At 40.8% G+C, this 23,791-nt stretch overlaps 1 protein-coding gene across 4 annotated transcripts in view; it reads left to right on the top strand.

Annotated features, from left to right (window-relative positions):
- SEL1L3 (SEL1L family member 3) overlaps positions 1–23,791 on the top strand; it is a 128,917-nt gene that overhangs the window by 85,484 nt on the left and 19,642 nt on the right. For 3 of the 4 annotated variants that reach the window (XM_059381997.1, XM_059382016.1, XM_059382007.1), the window contains exons 21-23: positions 4,167–4,294; positions 4,901–5,003; positions 5,084–5,156. In XM_059381997.1, the coding sequence (XP_059237980.1) occupies positions 4,167–4,294; positions 4,901–5,003; positions 5,084–5,156 (304 nt within the window). Of the gene's footprint in view, positions 1–4,166; positions 4,295–4,900; positions 5,004–5,083; positions 5,157–13,438; positions 14,591–23,791 lie in introns of those variants that run through there. The other variant, XM_059382000.1, reaches the window with a different exon arrangement.

The following is a 23,791-nucleotide window of genomic DNA, read 5'->3' as shown; positions in this document are numbered from 1 at the left end:
GGGTCTTATTTTAGAGGATTTTTAAATGTATAAAAAAGTTGCAAAAGGAGTACAGGGAGTTGCTATATACAAGTCTCCCAGCTTCCCTGAATGTGACTATCTTGCATATAACCACAATACCATTATCAAACTAAGAAGTCAGTCTTGCTTCAGTACCGTTAGGTATACTTGAGGCTTTCCCCTGGATTTCACTCATTTTTTCACTAATGTTCTTTTTCTGTTCCAGGATCCCATCCAGGCTCCTACATCACATTTAGTTGTCCTATTTCTTTAGTCTTCTTCAATCGATAACAATTCTTCAGTCTTTGTTTGTCTTCCATGACCTTGATACTTTGAAAGAACACTGTTTGGGTATGATGTAGACTGTGCCTTAATTTGGCTGTCTTCTGCTGCCTCATGAATGGAATGAAGTTATGCATTCTGGGCAAGGAAAGCACAGAAGCGATGTGTCCTTGGTGTATCATATGAGCCACATGATGTTAGTATGTCTGATTACTGGTGTGGCTTGGTTAAGTTAGCTTTGGCTGGGTTTCTCCCCTGTAAAGTTAACATTTTCCTTTCTAATTTATATATACCCTAGGGAAATCATTTGCAACTCTGCATGCATTCTGTTTCTCCTCAAATTTCTGTCCACTAGTTTTAGCATCCTTTAGTAGATCTTGCTCGCAACGATCATTGGTGTGGTGAGCGATGATGATCCTGTTCCCTCTCTCTGACACTTGCTAATCAGAATTCTCCTGTGAGAATCTCAGGGGCATTTTCACAATGGAAGTCACAATGGTTGATGCCTCCTTTTTATTTATTTATTTATTTATTTATTTATTTATTTATTTATTTGGCAGAGAGAGTGAGAGAGCACAAGCAAGGGGAGGGGCACAGGGAGAGGGAGAAACAGACTCCTCACTGAGCAGGGAGCCCAGTACCTCCAACCCAGGCCCCTGGGATTATAACCTGAGCCAAAGGCAGAAGCTTAATTGAGCCACCCAGGTGCTCCATGCTTGATGTCTTCTTAGATACCAGGTTTCTGGTGTTGTGCTTCAGGGTTTGATTACAGAGCAAAGGTTGGAATCTCATCCCTATCTTAGTTTTTGTTTGTTTGTTTGTTTTTGTTTTTTAAGGAGGTACGATATCTGAGTGTTTCTTTACTTGGGTTAAACACCCATGTCTTTACCACTTCATTGCTATTCCTACCCGGCAAGTCACTGAATCACCGAGTTGGTGTTTTCTCATTTGCAAACTGGGGTTAATAATAGTATTTAGCTCATAGGGATGAGGATTGAATGTTATTAGACATTCAGCACTGAGTACACTCAATGGACATGACCCTTCCTATAATTATTTCTTCTGGAATGAAATCAGAGTTGATGCTAAAAGGACTCGGTAGAGAGCCAACCTTTCTTCAATGATATCTGTTGGCATTCAAATTTAGGGGACCGATTTTATTTTCAATTCTGATGTTTATTTTTTGGACAAACAATGTTATGCAAACATTAAAATGCAATTTTAGAGGAAAATAAAAATTAAAGGATGCAGCCCATTTCCATGGTGGGGGCTTTACTCCCTCCTGTCTTCCCATCCCCCTCCAGCTGCTGTCTACAAGCAAGCATGTCTCTGTAATGTTAACAACAGTGTCTGTGCCCCTTAAGAAATGCATCTCTTTTCTCATATTGCAGAGATGTGTGCATTTTACTGCATAGTCTCTGTAATTATTGATTATTCTTAGCCTCTGCCCCATATTTTGTTGTGCGCATGGCTGTAATTTATTAAGCTTTATCTTATTGGTGGACGTTTATTCTCATTTGCTAATTTATTCATTGATTTAGCACCTATTTATTCAGTCCTGCCATGTCCTAGACACTTCTTAGTGGTGAGGATGGGAGAGAAAAAGATAGACAATATTTTTGCCTTTGGGATTTATAGTCTATTAAGGAAGACGCGGAGGCCTTTTCCTGTTGTTTTACAAAGCTATCGAGTGCTTTAGTGGACACGGTCGTACCTCCATCTTTTATCTCCATTTGAATAATTTCTTTATAATCTGAGGGCTTGTATGACTGAGTCAATCAGTCGAAGTTGTCTCATGGCTACATAATAATAGCATATGGCTGATGAGCTTTCTGGAAGGGTTTTCCAAGGAATACCTTACCAAGCAGTGGTTGAGTGTGAGAAGAGAACTGAAATCTTGTCAGCATGGGATGTTTTCATGACTTCACTTTTAATTATTCTAGTGAAATAATTATAAGTTGATAACTTCCTTATTGTTTTATGTCGCATCGGTTTGATTACTGGTGGCAATGCACATTTCTACATAGACTTTATGATCACTTACTCATGATATATGTGGATTCTCTATTCATGTTCTTTTCCTATTTATCTACTGGAGGTTTGATAATTTTATTTTTTTTTTTAAGATTTTATGTATTTATTTGGGAGAGAGAAAGAGCAGAGTAAAAGGGAGAGCAGGAGCAGGGGAAGTGGCAGAGGGAAAGGGAGAAACAGACTGCCCTCTGAGCAGGGAGTCTGATGCAGGGCTCAATCCCAGGACCCCGGGGTCATGACCTGAGCCAAAGGCAGACGCTTAGCCGACTGAGCCACCAAAGCATCCCTGATACTGCGGTTTTTTCCCCCCATTTAAATCATAATTAGTTTTTTATACATTTTCCCAGTAGATAATAAAGCTTAAGCTATTATATTGTACACAAATATTCCCCTAGTCTATTTTCCCATTTATTTTAATTTTGCTATTTTTCCAAGAGGCATTAAAATCATAAAAGTGATTTTTTTTTCTTTTCTTCTAATATCTCAAATTTAAGAGTATGTTCCTTTTAAAGAGTGGAGAAAGAGTCTATTTTCTCCGTGTTTGTAAGTGTGTGTTTTGTGGACATCTCAAAGATTCAACACTTTCATCTATTTAGAGGTTATTTGACAGAATAATGAAGGTAAAAATTTGAGGCTCTGGACCCTGTCTGCTTGCATCTGAATTCCAGCTCTTGCCCCTGTCCAGCTGTATTACCTTGGGCAATGTCCTTAACCTCTCTGTGCCCCAGCATCCCACCTATAAAATAGAGAGGCTAATAGTACCTATCTCAATTTGCTGTTATGAGCATTAGGTAAATAAACAAGTATATATATATATATATATATATATATAACTGTGCCTCACATATAGCATCACTCAGAAAATGTTAGCTGCTGTTACGTTTTCATGATTATTGCATAGGATGGTAATGAGAGGCCTGGTATATAGAACCTGTTGGAGGTGATTTTCACTGAGATCCTTGTCTGTGGCAACTGAAATGAAAGGTCAAAGGGAGGATATAAGTCATTAAAACATGACCATGAATTCTTTGAAGGGCAACAGTCCCATTTCACTTGTAAATCCCTAGTGGTAAGTAACACATCATTTTTGTTGATGTCTCTGTCCGGCCATATGCTCCGTTCCTGATGGACTGTGCCTCTCCCCAGACAGAGTAGCAGCTCCCATTCTTTATGAAGTTCCTCTACTGTCAGGCTCTTAATTCTGTTGGTTTTTTACATTAGATCTGCACAGCCCATTAAAGCAGGTTCTACCTCAGAGGGTAGAGAACAAGGTGTATAACAGGAAGAGGTAGGGAGTTGTATCTGAGTGGAGCTGTGCCAAGAGGAGAGTGGGAAGTTTTCCACACTGGCCTGGGAGAGCAGAGACAAACCCCTGTATGTGACTTTGTGCAAGAGATTCTCTATGTTAGAATGCAGTCAGGAGAACATTCTGTTCAATTTCTGACACGCTGATGGTATCCCAGAGAGTAATCTGTAAGTGATAGACATTGCCTTCAACTTGGTATTCTGGTTTGTTGATGACACAAGAGCACGTTTTCCAGGGAGTTCTGTCTTGAGAGAGTGAGCAGGAAAGGACAGATTCCCCTGGTTGACTGGCTTCTGAGCAGATGGGACACAGCATCTTCTGAAAGCCTCCCGGTTCTCCTGCAAATAAATTTCTCAGATGCATATATTTAGGGAAACAATCCATCAATGAAGATGACAAAACCATCTGGCTCGAGGGACTTTAAAAAAAACAAAACAAAACAAAACAACAACCAGAGGTTGTAAAAGTTTACATTCTGATGAAGGGTGTGTGTCTGGGGTTTATTATAAGGCGTTGATGAGTTTGGTTTGTGGCTTGTTTTCAGGGTTTCTTTAACCTGGCTCTGCTCATTGAGGAAGGTGCTATAATCCCACACCATATTTTGGATTTCTTGGAAATTGACCCAACTATCCATTCTAATAACATCTCTATCCTCCAGGAACTGTACGAAAGGTGAGTCTGGAGCCTTTTTTAATGCTGTGGAATCTGGGGGAACCCAAGTGGGTGGTGTTCACTTCTTGGTTAAAGTCAGTTTCTCTCATTACATAACACCAGTTGTTATGAAAAGGGCTCAGGATTTGTTCTGATTCGAGAACACTCAGCTGGACCCAAACTATTTCCCTTTTTTAGCACCTGAGGCTTACTGTACAGAATGTGCTTGATCGGAAGTTAAAGTGCTGACCAAGGTTTCCCACCAGAATGGAAAGAATAGTGTGTCTGATTAGACCGTGCCTTTCTGCAAGATAGGGAAGGGTTCTGATGTCTGCACTCTGGACCAGCACTCAAACAGGAGTATTGCTCTGGCGGGTCCCTGTTGGGGTCCTCCTTGACCCACTAGCTTTTTATTAAGGACAGGACTGATCTTTTCCAGCCAGGAGCCTGGAATATCAGGGTGGGCCCCAACTCTTTAGAATGGGCTTCATGTCTCTGTTTTTTCACCTTAAGCGTGCCTGTTTTCCCAAAGAAGGAGGGGAAGATTGAGGATCTGACAACACAGGTCATGGGCGATGCCCCCGAGGTTTGCCGATCCCTCCGGATTCCCTGTCTTTTTGTCTGCAGGTGCTGGAACCAGAGCAGCGAGGAGTCCTTCAGCCCCTGTTCCCTAGCCTGGCTTTATCTTCATCTGCGGCTCATCTGGGGCGCCGTCCTGCGCTCTGCCCTGGTAGGTGCCATCTCCCCCAGCCCTGCCCTCAAGGTCCCTGCCCTTCAGCAGCCATCTAACTTGTGCTTCGGATTCTGCAGATCTACTTTCTGGGGACCTTCCTGCTGTCTGTACTGATCGCCTGGACCATGCAGTATTTCCAGTCTGTTTCAGGTAAAAATTTCTAAGAAGCTGGGGCAAGATAAAAATGGAGGGATTCTTTTTCCCTAACCACCCCACCCTCAAAAAAAAAAAAAAAAAGAGAGAGAGAAAGAGATGATCTCCCTCCTCATGCCTTTGACCATGCTATTTCCTTTCGTTAGATGGGTCCTTCATGGCGTGGTGGGCTCCCCCAGGGGGTACCATCATCTCTGGCTGATGGAAGGTCCCAATTACTGTTATATTTGTCAAAGTAAGCAAGGATTTTTTCTTAATAAGAAGCTTTATAAATTGAACAAAAAAAGTCTTCTCCCATTGAAAATACATCCAGCATCAATATCCTACGACTATTGCCCTAAAACCCAGCTTCTGAAGCCCCCTCCAGCAGGATTTCTTCCTATTTATTCCAGTCAAGGAATCAATTATGCGGGATGATAAAGAAGCCCTCACAAAGAGTAAAAGTACCCAGCCATGTGGATTCAGAAGGAGGGGCTGAGGAGGAAGATGAAGTGACAGTTAGTTTAGTGTGATTTCCGCCGGTCACTGTTATTTTTCCAAGCTCATGTAAGGCCGTCGTTAAAGAGATGGACACCCACCGTAGCTTGGAGTAGCGGGCTTGGAGTCCAGGCTCGGCTGGTCATTAGTGGTGTGATTTACGGCGAGTTATTTCATCTTCCCGATTTCCCAATTTTCCAAGAGTAGCATTAGGTAATAATAGTTGCTATTTCCCAGGGATGTTCAAAGGCTTTGGTGAAAAACACACATGATGGTTACCAAAGTGACTACTGCAGGTAGTCGTGGCCGTTATATTTGCCTGGCATATAAAACCCTCTGAGCAAATGTGAACTCATGTTCGTCACCCCTATCAGGACATACGATGGTGGAAGGCTTTAGTGCATCATATGGGATATCTCACACTTAGTAGGTACTCAAAGCTGCAAACCTCAGTCAGTGGAGAATTAGAATTAGGACTGGACATGGCATTGGAACACGTACTCAGGCCCTATCCGTGTAGCAGATAATGAAAAGCGAAAGGAGTGCGTCTCGCCACAGATTTGATGGTGGGAAGGAAGTCTCTGTTGCAAGAGGCTAGTGCAGAATCATTTCCCTCTGATTTACCTGAGGAGGTTAACAAGGAGCCATCAAAAACTTGGCCAGATTTGATGCCCCGTCATATGCTGGCTTATAAATTTTCCTCATGCAAATTCTGTCCCATCCCTAAATTTGTTGCCAGGTAGAGCACATTTATTTTGCATCTTGTCAGTGTTTTCCATTTCAAATTATCTTTGTCATTTTTACTCTGTAGAAATATTGTTATGATTATTACAAATGCAATTCCGTTAGAGGAGCTGAAAATTGTCTTTATGATTTTATGCCAGCTGGTAGCCATGAAAATTCATGGGCTGGTGGAATTGCTTTTATCAGAAGCCATCTCTTTTTCCTGTCTTCCTGTCTGCATTATCAGTCTCTCCACATTCTCGCCTCCCTGTCCCTTCTACCCTTTGATAATTCTTTTTCCCCTTTGCTGAGTATCCTTTGCTCTTTCTTACGTTTTCTTCATTTTTTTGCAAACCCGTTCACTTTCTGTGCATGCCTCCCTCCGTGTTGCTGGCCTTAAACAAGTCTGGACAAGTTCTTAAAGTTAAGTTAATTCTATGCCCTTCATTTTACACGTAAAGAGATTAAGGCCAAACACATGAAGGGGTCTGCCCCAAATCACAAAATGATGTCCAAGAAAGGACAGAGGGCAGCGGGATTTCAAACTTTTTCAGACTCGTGATACAGTTGACCCTTCGGCAACTGGGGTTGGGAGGTGGGTAGCTAGGGGCACCAATCTACCCTGCGGCTAAAATTCTGCGTGTAACTTTGACTCCCCTGAAACTACACTACTGACTCCTGTTGACCAGAAGCCTCACCAAGAACATAAACAGTCGGTGAATACATATTCTGTCTGTTATACATATTACATTCTATATTTTTACATTAAAGTAAGTTAGAGAAGAGAATTCGTTGTTCAGAAAATCAGAAGGAGGGGAAAGTCCATTCAAGGTGCTGTCCTATGTTTATTAACAATAACACCACAAAACAACAAAACATAACACAAAAAACAAAAAACTTGTGTAAGTGGATCCATCCAGTACAAACCCGAGTTATTCAAGGGTCAACAGTATTTTAAAACAGCGGTTACCATTCTGTCTCTGACCTTTGTTCCGTGTATAAAAAATATTTCGTAGCACATTTCTGGGACCTTGAAATGAATGATAATTATCCTGCCTACCACAACACATATTTTTAAAAGTAGCACCCTAACAGCAATATAAAGGAGAAATAAAAAAAAATGAATTATAATAAAATGACACATATTTCAGTATGTAAATTCTAGTCCCATACTTCTTTACTATAATGTGCACATGAATCACCCCAGGAACTTGTCTAATGTGGATTCTGATTCAGTGAGTCCAGGGGCTGGCTCTGGGATTCCACATTTCTAACAAGCTTTAAGGTGGTGTCCATGCTGCAGTTCCATGGACCACACTTTGACTAGGAAGGGCCTAAAAGTATAAAAAAAAAAAAAGTCTCCACATTATTTCTAAAACATGCTATAAGTGGTGCCTTCCAGCCCTCTTAGAACTAGTGTAAAGAGTTAAAATATATAGTAAATTATTTTCATATTTTTAAAGTCTTAAACATAAATGCAAATTTGTCAGTAACTTAGAAATAGGGGGAACCCGGGTGGCTCAGACAGTTAAGCCTCTGCCTTTGGTTCAGGTCATGATCTCAGGGTCTTGGGCTCGAGTCCCTGAATTGGGTCCCTGCTCAGTGCATACTCTGCCTCTCCCTCTAACCCTCCCCCCTGCTCATTCTCTCTCTCCAGTGAATAATTAAAAAAATATATATTTTTTTTAAAAAGCCAAATTTTGAAATAGGAAGGTGCTCTCTCAGTGCCTGGGCAATGGGACAGGAGCCAGAGGGGTACAGAAGAGCAGGAGAGAGGGTCAGAGGGCAGAGTTGCTGGGATTGGTGCCTGGCCCATGACCGGGTTGATGCCTGAGGTGTCCTGCCCTGCCCTGGGGAAAGGGGTGCCCTCTAGCGGATGCTGGTGTGAAGCAGGCCCAGGAATGACGTCTGGGTGCTGAGTAACAGTTAAGAGGGACCGACTGGAAAGTTAGGAGCTTCCCTTAAATGGCCTTGTATAAGGCTTCTTCTCTAAGTGAGGCATCTTTGTCATTTCGCGATTTGCATTTTTCTGGTCAGTGTTTTTTTAAAAATTAGTGATTTATGGCCAAACTTCTAAATTGAACTGTCCTTCCATTTTGCTTTCAGCTCCAACTACCTTCCTTTTCCTCCTGAGTTTACATGCTCTGTGATATATAGTCCATACTCCAACGCGTTTGTCACACTAAATTGTCCCGTGTTCAGAAGGCTAGCAGTGTGAGACAGTAGCTAATACCACAGGCTCGGGAGTCGTGCTGCCAAGGTTCTGGCCCTGCCACTCACTGCATGACCTTGGGCAAGGAAGGGAGCCCATTTGTGCCTTGGTTTCCCTTTCTGTAAAGTAGCAGCAATAGCAGTATACACCTACTTGCCATTGTAGTTGAAAGAAGCCAATAACCAGGTAACAGGGTATAAAGTGCTTAGAGCTCAACAAATGCTAGCCGGCAGCTAATACCCTGGGGGGCATCCCACTTGCAGTTAAAGCACACCGACACCAAGTGGCATCTGTACTTACCCGGCTTGGCTGAACCAGTAACAGACCCAATTCCCAGAACCCCGTGGGTTTTTCTGTGTCATTAGACTCTTTCTAAAACATCAAACTCTTTTTTTAAAGCATCTGAAAGATATTGACCAGGCTTTCAGGAGAACCAAGACAAATATATGAAAAATATCGCATATCTCTTGTGTCCTTTAAGGGGACTTCTTTTTGTCTCCTGGCTGGCATTCTACCAGGCAGCTCAGTCTTTCTTGAGACCGATGCCTCCCAGGGGAGTTCTAGGATCTTGGGTGGCACCAGGACCGCTCATGTGACCACCAGCCTGATAGCAGAATGCACACCGCCCTGGGCCGCCTCTGTCCCTCCAAGTCCACTGGCTTTGCAGTTTCTGGTCACCAAGAAGTCCCATTGGCTTTGCGGTCCACCTTTTGTCCCCCCATGCTTTCTTCCTGAGATTGCTGAGGGGCCACAGTGAGGACTTTGCTGCCACCGGGACAACATAAAACTGGGCTCAGCCACTTTCCCAGGCTCCAGACACTCCTCTCCCTGCCTCGCTGAGTCTCTGAAGCGCTCTTCCTCTCCCCTCCCTGTTGGGGCTGCCAAGCATAATTGCCTTAATGGACTCGGGCTTTTGGGGGGGCGGGAACCAACCAAAAAAATTCCCAAAGCAAAGTATGTCTAGAACAATTTCCATTTCTGTCCCTACCAAACAAAAGTCCCCCCAGAGACCGAGAAAGCATGGGGGCTGGCTAGCTGCCTGGAGGAAGGCAAAGAGAGGATGGGGACAAAATGGAAGGTACCCCTCCAGAAAGAGTCCTGCCTTACCAGTCTTTTTTTTTTTTTTTAAGATTTTATTTATTTATTTGTCAGAGAGAGTGAGCACAGGCAGAGACAGAGAGGCAGGCAGAGGCAGAGGGAGAAGCAGTCTCCCTGCTGAGCAAGGAGCCTGATGTGGGACTCGATCCCAGGACCCTGGGATGCTGAGCCGAAGGCAGCCACTTAACCAACTGAGCCACCCAGGTGTTCCCTGTATTACCAGTCTTACCGGAAACTTGATGTCTCAGTAGAATGCACAGCATAGAGCAAGACCTGGCTGAACTAGCAGGCCCTAGGTATGATGAGGTAACCTCTTAAACCAATGTTGTTCTATTCAAAACAGCCAGAATTGAGGCCGAATCATTCTTTCTGCTTAAGTGGTTAGTGCAGTGGTCTTTGAAAACGAGTAGGATGATATGACCAAGATTAATGAAACTGTTTCTACTCTTTTCCTGTCATCTACATTTCCAGTGAACGAGGCTGCTCCTAAAATTACAGTGAAATCTCAGAAAGTGGCGTTCATGAAAAAAGTAGTAGCTTTCAAGTCAGAGCTATTTAATGGAGAGATTTCACTTTTCTCATCACCCTTGGTGCTGACCCAATAGCTTTCCTCATGAGAAATGTTGAAATGACATGAATCTTATACTTGTCCTGGGATCCCCCTAGATCCAGAGGCCCAGGTGAAGTAGGCTACATCTTCTTCATTGCGAAGGATTTCTGGGGCTTCCCCCTCTCCCCTTGGACTCCATCTTTGCAAACATTCTATTAACTCGGGACTGACCCAGTATATTCCCTCATATTCTTCTCTTTTATCCTCCCATCTGGCCACCTGGCAAGCACAACCCTTTCCTACAATGGTCCACAACAGGGGTTGGCAAACCTTTTCTGCAAAGGGCCAGATGAGAAACATTTGGAGCGTTGAGGGTCATCTCAACTACTTGGCTTTCATTATAGGGCTAAGGTGGCCACTGAGCGCGCATGAAAATGAGTGGGCGTGGCTCGTTTCCGGTTAAACTTTACTACAGATGTGGAAAGCAGAATCTCTTCTGTCACCTGTCACAAAATATTACTCTTCTCTTAATTTATTTTCAAACATTTAAGAATGGAGAAGCCATTCGTAGACTGCAAACTATCCAAAAACAGGCAGTGAGCCCTGGTTGGCCAGTGGGCTGGAGTCTGTCCCACCTTGGTCTACCCCGCTTAGGGCCAGCTTTTAGTTAGTCTCACTCACGTACAGAAAACGGTCCCCCTCCCCCAAGTGTCAGGTAATACAAAAATCAGTTCGATTTGGCTCTGGAATATGCTCTGTAGTTTTTGAAACAGCACACTTATTTTCCTGGTTACCTTGATTCCAGGCTGGTAATCAAATTAGCACGCATTTCAGGTGAGCAGACACAAAGAGGCCACTTTAAAATTATGATAGGCTGTGGGGGGCTTGTCCAGTGATTGCGAACCCCCGTTGGAAGGGGGAGCGTTCTCATGTGGATAATAACAGATTCACTGTAGAAACATCAAGCGTTTTTATTATGTTCTTTCTTATGAGAAGATTTAAATGGTGGCAATGCTAATTACGCATTCCTTCTACATTTACACATTGGCACTTTTTTGTTTTAATCAGAAAACTGATTGCTGATTTATCTTGTTACCATGGTGATTTAAACTTTTTTTTTTTTCCAGAGCTTGAAAGGGGGAAAAAAAATGCATGCCTTAGTACTTTGTGAACTCCCTCAGAGATCATCAGAAACACAAATCTCAGGCCCCAAGGGGGTCTCGGACACCATCCAATCTAAGTCCTTTAATTCACAAATGTGGACATTGAGATCCATGAGATGTAAGAATTTTAATACTGAAATGTCTGCCACTCAGTACCTATCCCAAAGTCACTCCTAGTGGCAGATAAATGAGACTCGCCTAGACCAAATGGTCTTTGTGCCATGTCACTGGGTCTCATGCTCCCTACCTTGGTGAGATCACCCACCAGAGTGATGGCTTTAACCTAGAAACATCACATCGTTATATAATACCCTGGTTCCCCATCCTACCAATCATCATCACTGTCCTGTTCTTTCAAAACCATCTCCGGATCCACAAAATATTCTGTAACTCTGAGGAGGGGTTTCTAGGAAATTCCATATCCAGAACACCCAGAGGCTTTGGAGCTCCTTTCTGAAGTCTCTGGAATGGCCTTGTGGAGATGGAACTCTTGAAGAGTTTATCTAGAAGTCAGATTGTCCATGTGGTGTCATCTTCTTAGGGTTGGTACATTGCAGGATGGACACTGGGCACCTTTACAAACAGTCCCACCTACTGAACGTGTCTAAGACTTGGGGACCACTGAGCTTGAGTGAGATCCCCAGTTAAAGACCCGTGAACAGTCGTTTGCACAAACTCTGGCTACTGTGTTAGCCATGTGTCACACAGGTCCGCAAACTGCCTCCTCTGAGCACTTTGTATACATTAACTCATTTAGTCCTTGCAACAATTCATCATGGGTGTAGATACTTTTATTTTCCCCATTTTTTTTCAAAAATTTTACTTATTTATTTGACAGGGAGAGACACACACACACACACACAGCAAGAGAGGGAACACAAGCCGGGGGAGTGGGAGAGGGAAAAGCAGGCTTTCCACCGAGCAGGGAGCCCAAGGTGGGGGCCCCATCACAGGACCTGAGCTGAAGGCAGATGCTAATGACTGGAGCCACCCAGGCGCCTCGTATATTCCCCATTTTTTTAAAGGCAGAAGGAGAGCAGGGTATTTGTCCAAGTCACATAACTGCTAAAGGAGAGTGGCCAGTTTCCAGATCCTACAATCTTATGAACCAGGGTGCCTCTCAGCCTCAGTCTAGAAAGCGGGGTGTGCCCATTTCAGAGCTACTGATATTTGGAGCCAGATCGTTCTCATGCATTGTAGGATCTCTGTGACCTCCCCGGCCTCTACCCACACTCCGCCAGCAGCAGCCTGCTCTCCAGCTGTGACCACTAACAACATCTACCAACGTTGCCCACTGTCCCCTGGGAACCAAAATCGCCCTTTGAAAACTGCTGACATAAAGTACAAAACTTTATAAGCTTCCCTAATAGTTATGGTGGCTCAACCTTCTTACTAAAGGTAGATTGATAAATAATTAAACCTAATAATTATAATTTCTAAGACTTAGATGCATTTATTTAAATAACATAATTTAAACCAAATTTGATACTTCATCCAGCGAGAGTAAGAATGTGAATAAAATGAGCGCTCCTTTCTGATTGACTCATATAATTTGTGGTTTTCGTTGTGTCAACACCTTGGGAAAAAAAAAGATGACCATGGGAAACATAGACCAGAGAGTCTTTCCCTTTCTCTCTCCCTTTCTTTCTTGCTTGCTTGTTCTCCCTTTCCCTTTCTTTCTTTTCTTTTTCTTTCCCTTTCTTTCTCTCTCTTTTTCTTTCTTTCCCTTCCTTCCTTCCCTCTCTCTCTCTCTCTTTTCTTTTTTTTTTTTTAATGCAGACATTTACCTGAACATCACAGCATAAATCCAGAACTCAGAATCCCAAGACGTCAGAACCATCAGAGATCATTGAACATCTATTCCAGTCCTCCATTTTATAGGGGACACCAAAGCCCAAGGAACCTAGATAACGGGTGTAGAGTTACTCATCTTTTAGGGTCAGGGCCACTGGACCAGAAGCATCTGCCCTGGCTTGCTAGGGTCGAGGTGTGGTTGTTGTGTCCTGCATTGCACTAGTTTGAATACTCAGTACCTGCTGTCCATGTGTCTCTGCAGCCAGCAGTTCCCATCAGACACCATCCCGGGCCTCTGCAGACCCCACACCTCTCTCCACAAGCCCAGCTGTGACTCCAGCTACAGATGCCTCTGTTCAGGACCAGCCCACCGTCCATAATAACGCAGAGCCTCGAGAGTGAACTGTGCACTCCAGGTCTCTCCCGATGAGAGAGAACCCCGACAGCAGCTGGTATTAGAAAGTTGGGGCTAGGGCATTATACTGAGAAACACATTACATGTCTTGTCAACTGGATGTGAATTTTGCACTTGATGTCTTTTTTTTTTTTTTTCCATCAAATCTGATTACAGGGAAGTACCCAGTACAGGCAGTGGGTAAACTGAAGGTTATCAGACCAATATTAGGAACATCGTGATCACAGGGGTGTGTTGGCGAGGTTGACTGAGTCACTGCAAAGTCCCTCCCTAGTGACTGTGTGTATGGGGGGGCGGGTTATGGTTTGCCCTGTGGCGTGTCTGAATCCTTATACACTGAGATGTGTTTTAAGAATCTTAGCCACTTATTTGTCCCCTTTCATTAAAGAACCGAAAATTGTGACCTCTCTATCAGTTTGAGAATCTTTCGGGATGTGTGTTGGCCACAGCACTGCTCCTCCAAGTCCAAAAGGCAGATTTCAATTTGACTTCCAAGACCCAGCAGTTCTAAGACACCTTGAAAGAAATCGGTTGTGGCTGGAAATGCAGGGAAGGCAGCAGCTTTGGAAATGGGTTTACATTTTTCTCCTTGACTTTTTCTAGGATCGTGCTTCTGAATCATTTAATGACATGGTTGGGTATCATTTCCTTTTCAATTGACTCCATAAAATACCACTTAGAAAATTCTTAGTATGTACCTGTAGTCTTCTCCATGAATTACCCATTAGAATAGAATGGTGGCAGTGGAATATGCAGGAAATAAGCCCTTAGCTCATAGTTCCATCCCTACCCTTATGCCTGCCTATTTTCTGTGTAAGGGGGTTGTGTGTGCATGTGTGAGAGAGAGAGAGAGAGAAGAAGAAGAGGAAGAGCAGACTGTCCATACACTGTATGCTGCTAAGGTAGTAAATAAATCAGTAATGCAATATTGTGGGTCCAAACTACTCTTTGCACTACTTTATTTACAGTAGCAAATAAAAATTATTTTTATACTGTTGACTCCTGGGATGTGGCTTGCTTTCTTTTTCGTAGTTACTGTTGTCCTCCTACAAAGTCCATGGACCTCCTACAAGGTGCATGCATGTTCCTCAAGGAGGCAACAAAAAAAAAAAAAAAAAGGAGAGTCCTCCTGATGAGAGGGATTATTTCTGGTAACCCATGACTGTTTACAGATGGAAGGGGACTACCCTCCAGGGATCCCATGCTCAAAGTCTGCCCCCTGCAATGTCTTTATGGTACCGGATGGTATGTCAGGGCTCCAGGTATGTGGGGGCTCTATTTATATCAGTTCTGGGTGACGTCTGCCATCCATGCTCTTTCTCCTCTGTGTACCGTGTAGAGTGTTCTTGTATTACCAAAGGTTGTCTTCCGTGCTTACGACAGAGCCAGACTTTGGAGTCAGACGGCCCTGGATTCAGATTTCAGTTCTGTAGCTTTTGAGGTCAATAACCTTGGATGAGTGATGAATGCCCTCTGGGTCTTGGATTACTGTTTATAAAATAAGGGTAATAAATTCCACCTCTCCTGACTTGTCATGTGGCTTAAATGAGATAACTTAGGTAAAACCCCCAAGACGGTGTCATGAACATGATTGGTTATTATTTTTATTAGAAGGAAAAGTCTGAGGGGCATCTGGCCGGTGCAGCCTGTAGAGCATGCAACTCTTGATCTCAGGCTTGTAAGTTCGATCCCCACATTGGGTGTAGAGATTACTTAAAAATAAAATCTTTAAAAATTAAAAAAAAAAAAAAAAAAGGAAAGGAAAGAGAAGTCTGACGGTCCAGATAAAGGGCTCTTTGCTTTACCTGGATCCTCCCTTCATGACAAACACTCACTCTTCAGCTGCTGGGATCATAAGACGTCAGACTGCTCACTGGGAATTGCCATCAGCTCTAGGAACCTGCCCAAGGTTATGTCCTTGCAAGAGCGCCTCATGCCCAATGACTTGTTGATGTAGCGCAGGCTTTCACAACCTCAGAAATATGGACATTTGGGACCGATGGCTCTCTATTGTAAGGGCGGCCTTGGGCATCATAGGATACTTAGCAGCGAGATCCCTGGGCTCTACACACAAGATGTCACGCATGCACGCTTCCCCCACCACACACACACACACACACACACACACACACATACACACACACACACACAGTTGTGACAGCCGAAAATATTTTCAGACCTTCCCAAATGTTTGGGGAGCGGAGTTGGGGGAAGGAATCACCTTGCACCACTCCTCACCTTAAGAATGACCTATGTAGGAAAAAAGCTTTCTTGCCTTATTTTGGAAGAGTTCTGAAGGGCCATCCCAACTCCAGAACACCATCTTGGTGGCAACCTCATTGTAGTTCAATTTCTCCCTCTACCTCATTCTGCCTTCCTTGTTTTTGTGTAGGATTTCCTGACACTGGTCCCATAAAACTCCAGATGCAACCCTGCATCTTAGAGTCTATTTCCAAGGAACACAGCTGTATTAGTCTGCTAGAGCTGCCATAACAAGGTGTCACAGACTGGGGGGCTCAACCAATAGAACTGTATTTCCTCACAAGTTTGGAGACTGGAAGTCCAAGATCAAGGTGCAGCAGGGCGGTTTTATTCTGAAGCCTCTCTTCTTGGCTTTTAGATGGCCTTCTTCTTCCAGTGTCTTCACACAGTCTTTCTTCTGTGTGTGTCTGTGTTCTCATCTCCTCTTTTAAGAACATTATTATATTGGATCAGAGCCCACCCTAATGACCTCATTTTACCTTAATGATCTCTGTAAAGGCCACATCTCTGAATACAACCACATTCTGAGATACTGAGTATTCGACTTCAATGTTGGGAGGACACAATTCATCCCCATAATACCAACCCAAGACACTGTGGGAAATGGTTCACTTCCAGAACACGGGCTCATGGCAGCCATCTTGATCTGAGACAGTTGTCCAAACATGCTCATCTCCAGGTCATGCTGGAAAGAATTGGAGTTGCTCCAGGACCAAACTACTACAGGTGAAGCTGGTAGGCAGGTCACACATCAATTCATGTCCCAGCTTAGGCACTTATTCTCTCAGGAGTTCTCAGCCTGTATGATCTGGGTCTAGCTCATACCTTCTCAAGCCTCAACCTCCCTTCTCTCCTCAAGTTCTAAATTCCCTTCCTATGAGGTTAGTGTAAGGCTGACTGGACTAGAACACTGTACAATGAAGTCAACATGGGGTGAAGGTGGGAGAAACAAATGGAAGAGTGAGGTCCAGAGTTGATGTTTGCTTACTTCCCTATTACTGTCTCCTCCATTTAGAACATTCTTAGACCAGGGTATGTAGACCAGCAGATTGTGAAACAGATCGCTTTCACAGCACACAAATGCGATTGTGAAACAGATCGATTCATAGCACACAGATGCGATTTCTTTGGCCCATCCAATATTTTTAAAAATTTGAATAATTTTGTAACATCTTAAAATAAAAGATTTAGGGCTTCTCCTAATAAAATCTGAACACGTTAAAAAAAAATAGCTTTCATTGCTGCATGACAAGAATTAGCTGAAGCTAAGTGGATCTGCCTTTTTTAGATAGAGGATGTACTTTCTTGTTTACCCCAGTCCCACAGTTCCCTACTGATTTATACCTCGGCGATTTAGCCCACCTAGGTATTTCAGTTTACAACCCATGCTTTAGACTTTCTTCTCTTTATTCTTAGTGACCACATTTTGGCAAAGCTGAGAGTGACTCCCAGATTCATCTACTGCTTAATCATTGTCAAGCCTCAGTTAACTGGGGGAGTGGTAGTCTTTCTTTCCATTCTTTGGTAGAAGAAGATGCAAAGTTGTGACTCATTTGAAGTCCCATCAAAGTGTCTAAAAAAATGTGGGATAAAATGTCAATTAAAAAAATAGTGTTTTTCTATACCAGCAGTATAGAATATTTAGTATTTCCTATACTAAAAAATACTAAATAATTAAAATACTAATTTCCTTTATAATAGCAACAGTTTTTAAATGTCCAATAATTAACCCAATAGTAAATTCACTAGATCTTTACAAAGAAAACTAAAAATGTCAAAGTACATAAAAGAAGATATAAAGTACTATGTGTGTCCATGGATCTAATAATAACATAAATATGTTAGTCTCCTCAAAATTAATGTGCACATTCAATATTTCAATCAAAGTCCTGAATTTGTGTTTGTGAGGAACTGACATACTGCTTTTAAAATGTATGGAAGGGTGCCTCCCGGGTGGCTCAGTGGGTTAAGCATCTACCTTTGGCTCAGGTTGCAACCCTGGAGTCCTGGGATTGAGCCCTGCATGGAACCTGACATTGGGCTCCCTCCTCAGAGGGGGAGCCTTTTCTTCCCTTTCCCTCTGCAGCTCCCCCTGCTTGTGTTCCACTCACTCTCTCCTTCTCTCTCCCTCAAATAAATAAATAAAATCTTTTTAAAAAAAATAAAATAAAATGTGTATGGAAGAATATAAGTCAATGCACAGGTAAAGAAAATTTGAAAAAGAAGAGGAAAGAGAATTGACTTACCAAACATCATTTTACTACAAAGCACAGTAAAGCAAACAGTGGGGGATGTTATGAAGGAATGGACAAATGGTTCAGAGGGGAACAATGGAGAGCTCAGGAACAGGCCAGTTACATATGGTGTATGATAAAGTGTCATCACAAACCAGCTGGACTAAGAATAGAATATTTAGTAGTCAGAGTTAGGAAATTGGCTATTCACAGGTAGAAAAATAAGATGCACACTGTATGTCCTTTATACAGAAAAAAAAAAGCCAAATTTAATTAAAGACTTAACTGTGAAAGGCAGACTTGGGAGGCTAGTAGGAGTAAATGTAGGACAGTATTTTACTGATTTTTAATTAGAAAGGATTTTTTAAAGAGTAGATAGATTTCTTTTTTTCAAAAGTGAAGGATTTTTGTTCTGATGACCACAGACAAAATTGGCAGATTGGTGACAGATTAGGAGAAGGCATTTGCACAAAAGGCATTTTGCACCACAAAAGATCAATAACTACAATGTGCAATGAGTGCACACTAATCTACCACAATAGAAAACCCAGTAGAAAAAATATTCAAAGCATATGATCAGATAATTAATGGAAAGGGAAAAATCTAACAACTCACAAGTAGATAAAAGGCAGCTCAATGTAACCTGAAGTCAAAGAAATACAAATTAAAATTAGAAGCTATTACTTCATATCTACATATTCACAAAATGAGAAAGACCGATAATAATAGTCTGAGATATGGGGGAATAGAAGCTCTCATGCCTAGCTAGCAGGAGGGCAAACTGGTACATAATATGGCAGTAATGTACTTAGTGAAAATGAATTGTTTATTACCCAGCAAGCCTACACTTAAGGATGGGCTCCACAGACGGCACAGGTGTGACAGGATGTGTATGAGAGAGGATATTTATCATAGTGCTGTCTCACAGAGCAAGGAGATGGAGCAGCCTGGATATCCATTAGTAGGACAGCAGATGCAACAGATGAATGTTAATGGAAAACAATACAATAGTCAGAAAGAAAGGAACTAGACTTATGAGCAGCCACATAGAAAGATGTCAACAAATATATTACATATATATATTACATATTTCATATATATATTACATATATATGCATGAAAAAATTTAGAAACTGAGTAAGATCTGTATCTCAACACTATTTGTGTAAATTAAAAATCAAACTCCCAGAGAATATTATATACACATGCATTTGTATACATACATAGTGTATGTATATATTTCTGTGTGAGTATATTTATACATTTTTTTCCCAGGTGCATAAGTAGTTCTCAGCCTTGGTGACATCCACATTTGGGGTTCTAAACATCTTTGTTGTGGGGGTTTGTCCCATGCATTGTAGGATGCTTGACAGCATCTCTGGTCTCTCTCCTAAATGCCAGTAGCACATTTTCAGGACAACCAAAAACTTCTCCAAACATTCATAGGTGTCTCCTGGTGGAGATGGAGAACTACTGGGGATTAAGAATCATTAGCTCAAATAATGTATCACTGGCTCAAACTATTAGAGTGGTTAGTGAAGTATTCAGAGGTAGGGACTGGGAAAAAGACTGTGGGCAAAGGAAAAGTATTACAATAAAAAAAAGAGCAGTGGTGGTATGCCATGAACTGAAGAGAACAATTAATTCAACTTTGGGTACCTGAGTTCCAAATACAAGCAATTAAGAAACACAAAACAAACTAAAATTGGCCTTAGTGCTCAGGATTGGCAGGTGTTAGCTGGAGCTCAGTCTGTTACCATGTGAAAATCCTTGAAGGGAAAAAAAAATGAGTAGACATTATAATATTTTGGCTTTCACTGTGACTCTAGCCTTGGCTTTCCTTTACTAAGTCTGTGCTAACGCATATTTTGCAAAAGCTCTGGTGTTATGAAGACAGTGTTGAATTAACCAATGGACAGACAAAGCACATGCTGTGATCAGCAAAGCAGAGAATCAGACACTGGTGAGAAAAAGTCAGCCCTGATGAAACTGCCTGGATTTTAAAATTAGAAAAAGCTAGAAATAAACCTTTAAAAATAAATAATATTTTCTAAAAGTAGCACATAACCAAAAGATAAAATGAGGAATAAAAAAGCTAGAGTAGCTTTATTAATATCAGGCAAAATAGATTTTAAGAAAAAGAGTGTTACAAGAGATAAAAAAAAAAAAAGGACACTTCATTACATTAAAAGGGACAATAAATCAGGAAGATAGAATAAATAGAAATAAGGAGAAATAGACAAACCCACAAAATGTGAACATTAACACACTTCTTTCAGTAATGAAACAACTAAAAATAAATCAGTAAGTATACAGAAGACCTGAATAACAAAACACTTTATAAGTGTTTTAACATAAAACACTATACCCCCAAATCACAAAATACACATTACTTTGAAGGACACATGGAATGTTTATGAAGATAAACTATATCCTGAGTCATAAAACAAGTCTCAATAGAATTCAAAATATAGAAATCTTACAGAATATATTATCTGACCACAGTGGAAATAAATTAGAAGTTAACAAAAATAAAGCAATTAGGATAGCTGGAAAAGAAACAATACATTGTTAAACAAACCATTGATCAATAAAGAAATCTCAAAGGAAATTAGAAAATATTTTGAACTGAATAATAATAAGCACATAACCTCAAAATTTGTGGTACTGGATGGCATTAACTGTTTTTAAGAGAAGAGGTAGATTTTGGGACACCTGGGTGACTTAGTTGGTTAAATGGCCGACTCTTGATTTGGGCTCAGGTCATGATCTCAGGGACCTGGAATTGAGCCCCAAGTTAGGCTCTGCACTCAGCAGGGAGTCTGCTTGAGGAATCTCTCTCTCCCTCTGCCTCTGCCCCTCTCCCTGCTCACGTTCTCTCATGCTGTCTCTCTCTCTCTCAACGAAATAAATAAATCTTAAAAAAAAAAAGGAGGTAGTTCTCAAATCAATGATCTAAATTTCTACCATAAGGAAAAAGAAGAGCAACATAAACTCAAAGTAAACAAAGAAAAACAAAGAAAAAAATAATAAAGAAAGGAGAAGATATTAATGAAATTGAAACCAGAAAAGTAAAGAGAATCAATGAAATCAAAGCTGGTTATTTGAGGGAAAAAAAATCAATGAAATTCATAAGGCTCTGTAGAAAAGATTTAAAAAATTGCCAATATCAGGAATATATGAATAATATCACTACAGATCTTACAGACATAAAAATATTAATAAGGGAATATCATGAAAACTTTACACCAATAAATTTGACATCATACACAAAATGGAAAATTCCCTAAAAGACATGAATTGACTGCCAAGGCTACTGTAAGAATAGATAATGTGAACAGTCCACAGCTTTTAAGGAAATTGAATTCACAGTTTAAAAACATTTTCAAAAAGAAATTTTGGTGCCCAGATGACTGTAGTGGTGAATTCTATCAAAAATTTAAGAAATGGGGAGCCTCACTGGCTCAGTTAGCTAAGCATGCAACTCTTGATCTTGGGATTGTGAGTTTGAGCCCCACGTTGTTTATAGAGATTAGTTTAAAAAATTTTTTCTTTAAAAAAATTTAAGAAAGATATAATGCCAAATCTAGACAAGCTCTTTCATAAAAATTAAGCAAAGGAAATAATTCAGTATCTATTTTATGAGGCCAACATTACTTTGACATAAAATCAGCCAAAGTAATACAAGAAAAGGAAACTAAACCACAGATCAGTAACTCTCATAAACACAGATACAAAGATCTCTAACCAAATATTAGCAAATTGAAACTTGTAATAAATAGAAAAGGTAATACATCATGACCAAATGTGGTTTACTCCAGGAATTCAAGGTCAATTTAATGATTGAAACCAATCAATGTAATTCACCATATTAAAAGACAAAAAATATAAAATAAGATATCTCAATAGATGCAGAAAAGACATTTGACAAAATCCAGCATTCCTTTATGATAAAAACAGGCATCAAATTAAGAAGACAAGGGAAATATCTCAATTGCATGAAGGGAATCTACAGCAAAAGCTATAGCTACAGCTACATTTCCCTTAATGGGGAATGCTTCCCAGAAACAAAGCAAAAATGTCTGTTCTCACCATCCTATTAGTATTGTACTAAAAGTCCTCTGTAAGATTTCTAAGAAATACACAAAAAAGATACCATAAAAAACTAAGTGACTTCAGTAAGCCTGTAGGACCCAAGTCAACATACAAAACCAGATTATATTTTAACATATTACCAAAAAACAATTGAAATGTGAAGGTTTTTTTTTTTTAAGATTTTATTTATTTATTTGTCAGAGAGAGAGATGGCAAGAGAGGGAACACATGCAGGGGGAGTGGAAGAGAGAAGCCAGCTTCCTTCTGAGCAGGGAGCCTGAGGCAGGGCTCAATCTCAGGATCCTGAAATCATGACCTGAGCCAAAGACAGATGCTTAACCACTAAGCCACCCAGATGCCCAGAAATGTGAAATTAAAAAAAAAGCAAGCTATTTACAAGAGCATCTGATAATATGAAACATCTAGGGCTAAATTTAACAAAAGATTTATAAGATCTGTATTCTGAAACTAAGAACATTACTGAAAAACTTAAAGAAAAGCTAAATAAAATGAAGAGCTAAATCATGTTCATGGATCAAAAGATTTAATATTTTCAAGATGTCTATCTTCTCCAAATTGATTTATAGATTCAATGCAATAGCAATCAAAATCTCCGCAGGATTTTTTTATTTTGGTAGAAATTGTCAAGCTGATTCTAAAATTTATGTAGAAATACAAAGGACCTAGAACAACTAGGGCAATACTAAACAAACAAACAAACAAAAACAGAAAAAGAAAACCTAAAGGACTGACGCTACCTGATTTTAAGACTTATGATAAAGCTACAGTTATTAAGACAGCATAGTAATGCCATAAAAATAGACATATAGATAAGTGGCACAGAATAGAGATATTAGAAATTCCCACACATGTATGGTCAATTGATTTTCAACAAATTGGGCAAGACATTCAACTTCTTTGGAGAAAGAATAATCTTTTCTTAAAAACAACACTTGATAGTCATAAGCAAAAAATTAAACCTGTACCTTACCTTCCACCATAGATAAAAATTAACTCAAAGTGGATCATAGATATAAATGTACAGGGTAAAACTATAAAACTTCTAAAAGAAAATATTAGTAATATTGAACTGTCAAAGATTTTATATACAAGACACAAAAACATGAACTATAAAAGAAAAATATCAATAAATCAGATTTGATGAAAATGAAAAATTCTTGCTCTTCAGAACACTGTTAACACAAATGAAAAAAACAAGCCACAAACTGGGAGAACATAACTGCAAAAAAAGTACACGACAAAGGACTTGCATGTAGCATATGTAAAGAACTCTTACAATTCAATAATAAGGGGCACCTGGGTGGCTCAGTGGGTTAAAGCCTCTGCCTTTCCCTCGGGTCATGATCCCAGGGTCCTGGGATTGAGCCCCACATGGGGCTCTCTGCTCAGCAGGGAGCCTGCTTCCCGTTCTCTCTCTGCCTATTTGTGATCTCTGTCTGTCAAATAAATAGATAAAATCTTTAAAAAAAAATAAAAAAAAAACAATTCAATAATAAGACATGAAAAGTTCAATACAAAAAAAGGGGGGGGGCAGACGAACTGAAGACACTCTTCATCAAGCTAGCTATAGGAATGACAAATAAGAACA

Source organism: Mustela nigripes, chromosome 1 (genome assembly GCF_022355385.1).
Source record: "Mustela nigripes isolate SB6536 chromosome 1, MUSNIG.SB6536, whole genome shotgun sequence".
Lineage (NCBI taxonomy): Eukaryota > Metazoa > Chordata > Mammalia > Carnivora > Mustelidae > Mustela > Mustela nigripes.
Note: the sequence above shows the minus strand (reverse complement) of the source record. Positions and strands in the feature narration are given on the sequence as shown.